The sequence below is a fragment of the Betta splendens genome, chromosome 2 (genome assembly GCF_900634795.4).
Source record: "Betta splendens chromosome 2, fBetSpl5.4, whole genome shotgun sequence".
Taxonomy (NCBI): Eukaryota; Metazoa; Chordata; class Actinopteri; order Anabantiformes; family Osphronemidae; genus Betta; species Betta splendens.
Window position 1 is genome coordinate 11269596 of NC_040882.2, and position 10926 is coordinate 11280521.

General features: G+C 47.6%; 1 protein-coding gene across 1 annotated transcript; it reads left to right on the forward strand.

The window, feature by feature from the left end:
• The first annotated feature begins 2234 nt into the window (after nucleotides 1-2234).
• LOC129603833 (uncharacterized protein K02A2.6-like) lies at nucleotides 2235-3535 on the forward strand. Its single transcript, XM_055507073.1, has one exon. The coding sequence runs from the start codon at nucleotides 2277-2279 to the stop codon at nucleotides 3207-3209; it is 933 nt and encodes a 310-aa protein (XP_055363048.1). The 5' UTR covers nucleotides 2235-2276; the 3' UTR covers nucleotides 3210-3535.
• The last annotated feature ends 7391 nt before the right edge of the window (nucleotides 3536-10926 follow it).

The following is a 10926-nucleotide window of genomic DNA, read 5'->3' on the forward strand; positions in this document are numbered from 1 at the left end:
GTCAGAGGACGCTCTGACGCAGTATCCAGCCTTACAGGAAGTTCCAGCTTCCCTGTGGGCCACACACAAATATGATGTAGGTTTGATCAAAGGGTGTGACCCAGTGGTCATCACGCAGAAATCTGACTACAGACCATGCAAACAGCAATACCCTTTAAAGAGAGAAGCAATTGAAGGAATAACACCGGTGTTTAACTCTCTTTTGAAAGCAGGAGTCGTTGTCCCATGTGACAACTCTCCAGTGAGGACTCCACTCTTCCCAGTTAAGAAAATCAGAGACAAAGGACAGCCAACAGAATGGAGGTTTGTCCAGGATCTGCAAGCAGTAAATGCGGCGGTCCAACCACGCGCGCCTACAGTACCGAACCCCTACACCATTCTTTCTCAGGTTCCGCCCAAGGCTAAATTTTTTTCAGTAATTGATTTGGCCAATGCTTTTTTCAGCGTGCCCGTCCACAAAGACAGTCAATTCTGGTTTGCTTTTGAATTCAACGGAAAGTCATACACCTTTACCAGACTGTGCCAGGGGTATTCAGAAAGCCCTACAATCTAAAATATGGCACTGAAAGACAGCCTGGATGATCTTGTCTTGTCTCCAGGCACCGCCCTGCTGCAGTACGTTGACGACTTGATGATCTGCAGTGAGGATCAGGAAACTTGCGCAGCAGACACGATCAAGCTGCTGAAACACCTGCATGCTGCAGGCCACAAAGCAAGTCTGTCTAAATTACAGTTTGTTCAGACTGAAGTTACCTTCCTAGGTCACATCATCACCGCTGAAGGAAAATCCATTTCACCTAAAAGAGCTGAAGCTATTCAGAACCTGCCTAAACCGTGCACATACAAACAGCTTATGTCCTTTTTAGGTATGTGCTCTTATTGCAGGAATTTCATTCCTAACTGCGCCGTCTTGGAGGCTCCGCTTAGAGCTCTGATGCAGACGTCTTCTGCATCCACCACCCGCCTCATGTGGACGTCTGAGGCTGAACAGGCGTTCACCGACCTCAAACTAGCTCTTCAGTCAGCTCCTACTTTGGGTCTGCCTGACCCTACGCGACCTTTCACCCAAACAGTGGATGAGAAATCAGGTTGTATGACCTCTGTCCTTCTACAGGATCAAGGAGGGCGTCCACGCCCTGTAGCCTATTTCTCTGCTAAGCTTGACCCAGTCGCTGCGGGGCTCCCACGATGCCTCCGAGCAGTGGCTGCGGCAGAGAAAGCCGTGTTGGCATCACGTGACATTGTTGGCTATTCTGATGTCACCCTGCTGGTTCCTCATGCCGTGTCTTTGATCCTTTTGGAACAAAAAACATCACATCTTTCTACAGCCCGATGGCTTAGATACAACACCATCCTACTGGAAATGCCAAACATCACTGTCAAAAGGTGCAATGTGCTTAACCCAGCCACTTTGTTTCCAGGCCCTGACGATGGTGAGCCTCACAACTGTGTTTCGGTCTGGAACCAGGTTTGCACTCCGCGCCCAGATCTATCGGAGGTGCCAATTCCTAACTGTGACCTCGTTTTTTTTTGTTGATGGCTCCGCCTCTAGAGACCCTGCTTCGGGCCACTGTCAGGTTGGATATGCAGTCTGCACCTCTCATACTGTTTTACAGTCTGGCCATTTGCCAGGACATTACTCTGCTCAGGCTGCGGAGTTGATTGCACTGACCAAAGCCTGTAAATTGGCTGAAGGGAAGTCTGTTACTATCTATACAGACTCCAGATACGCTTTTGGCGTCACACACGACTCTGGTGCTCTGTGGAAACACAGAAAGTTTTTAAAATCTGATGGCAAACCTATCTTGCATCATGATAAGGTTGCTGATCTGCTCGACGCAATTCTGTTACCAGCTGCAATTGCTGTATGTAAGTGCCCTGCACACACTGGGGGCGCTGATCCCATCTCTGCTGGAAACGCACGCGCTGATGCTGCTGCAAAGGCAGCTGCCCGACTTCCCCTTCCCTTTGTTCCCTGCCTCTTATCCTCCACCTCTACCCAACCTCCCTCTCCTCCCTCTGCTCTGCCTGATCTTCAGACATTCTCTACCCCACAGGAACGCAAGCTCTGGATGACGAATGGCGCCACCAGTAGCCATGGCGTTTGGTATGGGCCCGACGGCAAACCTTGCCTACCTAAACACTTTTTCCCTCATTTCGCGAAGTTGACACATGGATTAGACCATGTATCAAAGGGGGGAATGTTAGATGATCTCACAAAACATTGGTACACTAAGGGATTTTCAATTTATGCACAAAAATACTGTGAAGCATGTATGACATGCGCCCAACACAACCCAGGTAAGACGACTGCCAAACCACTGGCAGCTCACCCACCACCGGAACAGGCGTTTGACCATTTAATGCTGGACTTCATCGAACTAACGCCAGCAGAAGGTAAAAAGTATTGTTTAGTGATTGTTGATATGTGGTCAAAATGGGTGGAGGCCTTCCCAGCTAAACATGCTAACAGCCATGCAGTTACCAAAGCCTTGCTGACAGAAATAATTCCCAGATGGGGGATTCCATCTAAAATCAGCAGTGACAATGGCTCACACTTTGCAAACCAAGCCCTAGAGGAAGTGGGAAAGTTTCTGAACATCGACATCAGAAAGCACTGCTCTTACCACCCCCAAAGCGGAGGGGCGGTAGAGAGAGAGAATGGCACTTTGAAAAACAAACTGGCTAAATGCTGCTCAGAGACTGGTCTCAAGTGGACTCAGGCTCTTCCCATTGTGCTCTCATACATGAGAATGAGGAGAAGGATGAGAACAAACCTCAGCCCGTATGAGATCCTATTTGGTAGACCTCCTATGATGGGACTCCACCCTGAGACCGAGACTAGGATTTTACCACCTACTGAAATGTGCGAAGACGCAATGCTACAGTACTGTAAGAACTTATCCTCTGTTCTGTCCCAAATCTCCAAACAGGTGAAAGCGGCTCTGCCCAAACAGGCGACAGAACCACTGCACATCATTCAACCAGGAGACTGGGTGATCATTAAGGAGCTTCGCAGGAAGCACTGGAACTCAAAACGGTGGCAAGGTCCCTTCCAAGTCCTTCTGACGACCAACACGGCTGTGAAGATCGCAGAAAGAGCGACTTGGATCCACTCCAGCCACTGCAGGAAGGTCCCGGATCCGACAGACGACCCTCCATCTACATCTACACCACACGAGAAAACCACCACTGACGAAAAGAACTGAGAAGGACGACCCTCGCTGTGCTCACACACGCACTGAGGCGAGGCTGCGTTGACTGTTCAGCTAAAGGTGTGAGCCAAGCGCCGCCTGAAGCTGCGCCGGTGAATCACACTATCAGACCATACATCTACACACACGCTCCTGAGAAAACACACACACGAGCAGCCTTGAGTTGCCGACGCTGGACGACCTGTAGACTCTTCACATCACGGGAGTGACAGTGACTCAGACGACATTGGGAGGAAACCTGGAGGTGATAACGAATCCCAGGTGTCCCTGTGATCAGCTGATCACAACCTGAAGAACCCCAACGAACTGTCAATACTTCAACACACAGGTTGGAAATCTAACGCTACTGTTCAACAGGAAGAAGACATTGATTGTGACCCTGTTGTTTTTGATATGTTACTTTAATATTTGCTCTAAATTATGTGATTGATTTACATGTATACCTCTCTGTGATTTCATCCACTATTCTTAAACAAAGCATTTTATGCTTTCACTTGATTCACACTTACACACAAATTTTTATCTTCCACTGACACAAAATGACATTCACCAAACGAAACACGATAAAAATGATTGTCATATCAACCATTGCGGTGACATGTGTGACCTTCCCGTACTTCTGGAGAACTCACACATTTGTTCACTATAGATCCAAACGCGACATTAAGGACCCTAAAGCCTGGCAGCTTGCCCAAAACTACGTAAATCAGAACCCCACAGGGAACTTATGGTTAGCGTACCTCAAGTACACTTCTAAAACCCTCACAAACAATTCATGTGTAGCATGTGCTGTCGCCAGACCCGATCTCATGGCTGTGCCCACTCCCTTTAACAGCAGTGAGTGTTACAACGAGCGACAACTGCACAATAAAGACACCGGGTGTAGATACTGTACACTGCGGACCCCAGCATTCCAAGATGTGATCCGTCTTGCAAAATGCGCGCCTTGCACAATCTGGGCAAGGGTATGGAGATGTACAGTCCCGTCACACATAAGAAAGTAGAGGTGGCCGACATCAAGGTAACGAAAAAGGAGCCCGCGGCTCCCTTGTATTACACGGTGTGTACCACATGTCAGTTTGAATGCTCACCTCCAGCCTCGACGGAGGAATAGATGTAGGCCACTTTCCCAATTGTCACCTGACGTGGGACGTCTCCAACGCACACGGGCTTAACCCTGAAGACCATGTAATCCGGTTTGCGATTCCAACTCACACCGATGCTGCCCCTTTACCCTCATATACATATAGGATCAATAATGTCTCACACGTTGCCCCATCCTAACCCGACTTTGTCCAGCAAAGGAAGCCCTTGTCCGACATGTGGTGGCTCTGTGGGGATCACCCCAGGGCCACCTTACCAACCAATTGGACCGGCACCTGTACTCAGGTAGTGTTCCTCACAGGGGGAATACACCTTTTGTCCTCAGCTCCACAAAAACACTCACGCATCAGGCGCAGGGCTCCAGGAGGTTCCTTGGATCCTGACCTTTACATAGATGCAATAGGCGTACCACGAGGGGTGCCGGAGGAGTTTAAGGCTCGCAACGAGCATGCGGTGGGGTGGACGAGTGCTATACCCTTTATGGGCCCCATAATAGAGGTTAACAAGAATTCGGCCTGGATCAACTACCTTTATTACAATCAACAGCGTTTCATCAACAAAACTGCGGGCGGTATGAGAGGCATGTCTGGGCAGCTGGCTCCCACGTCTCAGATGACTTGGCAGAATAGAATGGCCCTGGACATGTTGCTAGCGGAGAAAGGAGGTGTCTGCGTTATGTTTGGAGAAGCGTGCTGTACTTTTATCCCCAACAACACTGATTCTAATGGTACTGTGACAAAGGCTATCGAGGGCCTTGAGAGTCTTAGAGAAACTCCGGCATAGATCCGTCCCCTTGGCGCTGGCTAGACCAAACTTTTGGAAAATGGAAATCAGTTTTTATGTCGGCAATAGTCTCGCTTATCATCTTCATGGCCGTGATCATGTTGCTTGGTTGTTGTGTTATTCCTCTAATTAGGGGTCTCATCATGCGCGCGATATCAGCGGCGCTTTCGTACCAAATGACACAATGCACTACATTCAGGAATCCGGACACCGATTCACTCATTATTACTATAGAATGAATGCCACGATTGACAATTTTTTTCTTTTAATGTTTGATTAATGGGTAATCAAAAGGGGGGAAATGTAATGGAAAAATTGTACTTTAATGCTTTTGTGTTCATTTCTGACTCTGTATAGTGACCATGCATTCTGTACTTGTTGATTAGACCCAGAACTGAACATTCTCAGACAGACAATCTATCTCCCTCTCAAGGTGACCGATGGTTCATGGCCTGAGACTGCCTTTTAACCCTTGGCTCTGGCTCCTTTCTGTCTGATGCCTCACCAGACCCAAGGCTGTAGCCTTGTGTATTCCCTGTGTAATATGAACAACTTCACCCACAGTGTGATAAGGAGATTCCACCAGGTCCAGGGAAAAAGGTTAAAAGGCAGAAGCAACTTGAGGATCGTGGGCTCTTTGCATCACACCTTCGTGGTGTGTGCACTGATCTCCCCAGCTGGTTTTCTTTTTTTTTGATTTGCTTTCCCCATTATTTTTATTTTATCCTTTCTTTATTATTTCAATAAATCGCACAAAAGGACAACTCTCTCATCTACTTCTTTATGGAAAATTTCCACCACAAGGACTTTGTGAAATAGCCGTTAAGGTCAAAACACCATGTTTGCCTTCCGCAGCCTCTTTAGCTATCTTGTCAGCAAAAGCATTGCCCTGTGAAACAGGGTCTTTCCATTTGGTGTGTGCAGCGCATTTGCACACAGCAATAGACTTAGGTAATAACACGGCTTGTAGCAAGTCTTTCAACAAATCCGCATGCTCCACTGGCTTGCCAGTAGAGGTCGTCATCCCTCTACGGGCCCATTGAGCTGCGAAATAGTGGAGTGTGGAAAATGCATATTGGCTGTCAGTATAAATTGTTACATCAACATCTCGGCCTGCTTTGCATGCTTCAGTCAAAGCTACTATCTCAGCAGCTTGAGCTGAAAAATGTGACGGAAGCTTTCCTGCGCGAATCACACTTTCTTGGGTCACGACTGAGAAACCTGTCTAAGTCTGTCCAGTAGATGTCCGTGAACACGAACCATCAACGAACCAGACCTCACCCGATGTCAAAGCTGTGTCTCTCAGGTCTGCCCGTGGTTTACACTGCTGTTCAGTGGTTTCTGCGCAGCTGTGTTGTTCCCCTTCCTCTTGTGTTGGAATTAGTGTAGAAGGGTTTAGTGTGTTACACCGCTTGATGGTGATATGCGACTGTGACATAAGTGTTGACAAAATCGAAAGGTGTCGTGCAGGTGACAGGAAGGACATCTTGGTCTGCGTCAACAGCATGTCTACAGCGTGTGGTACTAGCAGCTCGAGGGTGTGAAACAACACCACTTCCGCTGAGCAGTGCACTGCAAGGGCAGCTGTACACACTGCTCGTACACAGGATGGTAAAGCGCATGCAACAGTGTCTAAACGCTTGGAATAGTAAGCTACAGGCTTGTAGCGGCCTCCTGTTTGTTGGGCCAACATAGAAGTCATGAAATGGCCTTTACGATCAACTGTTTGAACAAACGGTTTTGAATAGTCTGGTAAACTCAATACTGTAGCACCAGTAAGAGCTTGTTTCAGTGAAGTGAAAGCTTCTTCAGCTTCTGAAGTCCACTCTATATTCTGTTTCATGGACATGGGTTGGGAGTAGATCACATCTAACAACGGTTGTGTTATTTGTGCATAGCTCGGCAACCATAATCTGCAGTAGTTGCATAACCCTAGAAACTGCATCATCTGCTGTTTCGTTTGCGGTTTAGGAGCATTTAAAATAGACGCTTTTCTGACGACCGTCAAGCTGCGACCGCAAGGTGACAGTTCATGTCCTAAAAAGGTCACTGTCTGTTTGACCCACTGCAACTTTGAAAGCGAAGCTTTGTTTCCCGTCTTTGCTAAATGACGGAATAATGCAAGTGCAGCAATCTCGTTGTTTTGCTTAGTATCAGAAGCAATTAAAATGTCATCCACGTAAACTAATAACTGACTATGGCCTGGCATTTCAAAGTCTGAAAGACAATTCTGTATTTCTGTAGAAAAGATGGTTGGGCTGTCACAATATCCCTGTGGTAACCTGGTGTAGGTGTATTTCTTTCCCTGATAAGTGAACCCAAACCATCCCTGTGATTCTTTAGCTAATGGTATGGAAAAGAATGCATTGCTCAGATCCACAACTGTGAACCATTGCTTATCTGGTTTTAGCTAATTAAGTAATGTGTGGGGATCGGGCACACACGGAGCACGGCTCTCAACTGCTTGGTTCACTGCTCTTAGATCTTGAACCATTCTCCATGCCCCTGATTCTGCTTTCTTAACAGGAAAAATCGGAGTGTTACACTGAGCATCTGGGGATTCTATAATAATGCCTGCTTTTATCATATCATCAATGACTGGTCTTATACCGGTACATCTACCTATAGAGTTTGGCTGGGCAATTCGATACGAGAGGAAGTATCGTGTTGGTCATAGGTTAAGGTGGCAAAGCTCTTTGGAGTGTTTAACAGCCATCTGTTGCCCACTATCTCTGCTTGAGTAGTGGTTACCTGGCGACGGGGAGTTACCGTAGCGGGGCACTGTGAGTCTTTAGTCATGGCATGAAGACCACAGATGCCTGCAGTATTGTCTCTAACAAACGGTTTACTGGGGCACAAGTAGTGGATATCTTTAGTTAGGGAACACATCCGTAAGTTAGGGGTCAGGTATAACTCAGGATTATTATCATGGTAGGCTACAACAGGAGGGGTGTTGATCTTCACGTGTATCTCCCCCTGCCAAGTTCCTAAGTTTACTACATCTTTCAGTCTATAGATGTTCTGTGGGGAGATTATTGGAAGATTGACAAGAAACGCTAGCTCTCTAGCTTCAGGGTTAACATGTATGGGTACTGCACTGCCCAAAGTGTAAGCCAAATGTGCCTGGAGGGGTGTGACTAAGTCCTTTGTAGCTGCGGCCAAGATGTCCTGGACTAGGGAGAGAGGAATGAGATAAGGCGGGATTCTACCTATGGCTAAACTGTCTATTGATTATCCTACATCTCGTATGAGGTCCGACATCAGCATACTCGTAATTTGCACATGGGCGTAGTCTCCTTGCACGGCCGACAACAAAGTGTTAACTGCGGCTATAGTTTTCATCAGGGCGTTGTTCTGGGTGTTGAGTACTAGGAAAGTCTCCCGAACGGTTTTGCCAATTGTTTGCAATTGTCTCTGTTGTTGCTCCATCTTAGTCTGTATCTCAGGGATTTCGTTCTGTAACTCTGAAATGTGTCGTTTCACTGTGGCCATATTTATGGCATTAACTGATGATACCCCCAGGCTGAACAGAGATCCTAGGGGCTAGACGATTTCAGGTTGTACCCGCCCGTAGAGACTCTAGCGTTAAGATGAGTGGCCACAACATCCTGGGAAGAGAGAGACACTTTAATTAGACTTAGTTTATGGCACGGCATTGGTCAGTATAATTAGTACTTTATGATTCACTGTCTTAGGGAATCTTTGTTGGTCCCTCATGGGTAAGCATTTTATAAGAGCAAACGAACAAGCCGGGTTTAGGTTCAATGATTGCTATATTGGGAAGGTCCTGATTGAACCGATGACCACAGCACATGTGAGGACTCCACTCTTTGTGGATGTTCCTTGTGCTAGGTTTTGCGCTATTAGTTGGATTCAGATCGGTGCTTTACAAGTCTCATGGAGAGTTTGTGTAGCTTGATTTGGTTTCGGTGAACCCATTTGAGCGTAGGTTCCTTCTGACCTTTAGTGACTTTTATCTGGTAGGTCACAGGGGACAGTTTGTCTGTGATCAGGTATGGGCCTGACCAGTGGGGCAGGAGTTTCCAACTGAGTTTCCCTGTACCTTTATTCTTTTCCTGTGTTGGCTGGGTAAAGATGTAGTACCACACCTTGTCCCCCACTTGGAACTCTTGGTGGGAAGCTTTTTGGTCATAGTAGGCTTTGCGCCCTTCTACACTTTTCTCCAGGTGTTTTTGGGCAAAAGCAAATGTTGCTTTGAGGTGTTTGTTCAGATCCTCTATATATTGATGTGTAGTGTATGAGGTTATGAGGCCAGCCTCTCCTGGCTGGTAGAGCAAGTGTAAAGGCAGTGTCATTTGTCTGCCTGTCATCATCTCAAAAGGGGAGACCCCCGTGGATTCATGAGGTGTGGCTCTGATGGCCATCAAGACCAATGGCAGTTTGACATCCCAGTCTTTGTGATTGGTAGCTACATATTTCTTGAGGATTTCAACAACAGTCCGATTGGCTTGTTCCACCTGGCCTGAGGCTCGAGGGTGGTGACGGAGGTTGGCTTTCACGCCTAAAGTCTGCCATAGCTGTTGTGTTACTTCTGCTGTGAAGTGTGTTCCTCTGTCTGAGTTGACAGAGGTCGGCAAGCCAAACCGTGAGAAGACATGATTCATGAGCAAGCAGGCAGTTGTCTGTGCCGTATTGTTAGGGGCTGGTAAGCACTCAACCCACTCGGTGAATGCACATGTCACTGTGAGGAAGTATTTGTTACCTCTGGTAGATCTGGTGAGTGGTCCAACCCAGACAATTTGAAGATCTGACCAGGGAAAGGAGATGCCTCTTCGTTGTAGAGGGGCTCTGTGGATTGGGTTTGCTGGTTGGAACTGACAGCAAACTAAGCAGCCTTTGATATTGTCTACTACATCTTTCTTCATGTGTGGCCAGTATGCCACCTGTTGGAGTATGCTACATGTAGCTTTGACTCCTCTGTGTCCGGCACATGGAGTGTCACGGGCCTGCATTATCATCACCCCCCTGTGGCTACAAGGCACCACAAGCAGAGGCGGAGTGAGGGCCTTGGAGACATACATGAGCAGGCCCTTGATAACCAGCAGGTGTTCGCGTACCCGGTAAAGAGGTTTCAATTCAGGGATAGAATCAAGGTCATCATCCGAGATAGGGTGAGCTAAAGGATCGGTCAGGAAGAGGATCACAGCCTGGATAGCTGGATCCAAAGATTGGAGAGACAGTAGATCATTGTACATAAAATCCGGCGTGGAGGCAGCAGAGGCCAGAATCACCGGTTTAGATAAAGCGGATCATGCCCGGGTGATGGCACAGAGGCTATGGGCATTAGGATGGGAGGTGCCTTGTGGCTCGAAGGGGTGGCCCCACGTTTGGCTAAAGCATCAGCCTGGTCATTGAGTTGTTTGTCGAGTCCTGGGACACGGGAGTGGCCTTTAACTTTCTTCCCGTACACCTGTATGTCTTGGGTGTCAATCAAATGGTCACAAGCGATGAAGAGCTCTTTATGTTTGACTGGTTTCCTCTTCGAGCTTGTGAAGTCCTTGCGCTTCCACGATGCTAGGTGGCATGCGAAGCTGAGACGCGTGTAGTTGGAGTCAGTGCATATGACCAGCTGGTGGATCTGATGTTCAGCAGCTAGTTGCAGCATGATTACAATACCTGCAATTTCTGCATATTGAGATGACTGAGCACCTAAGAGGAAGGTCTGAGGATCACTGGGCTCATCATTGGTCCACACCACACCAACCCCAGCACGGACTTGGGTTTGGTGATGGAATGAGCAACCAGCCACATAAGCAGTGATCATATTTAAACACGCATTTTGATCAAAGTAGTGGTGGCGCGT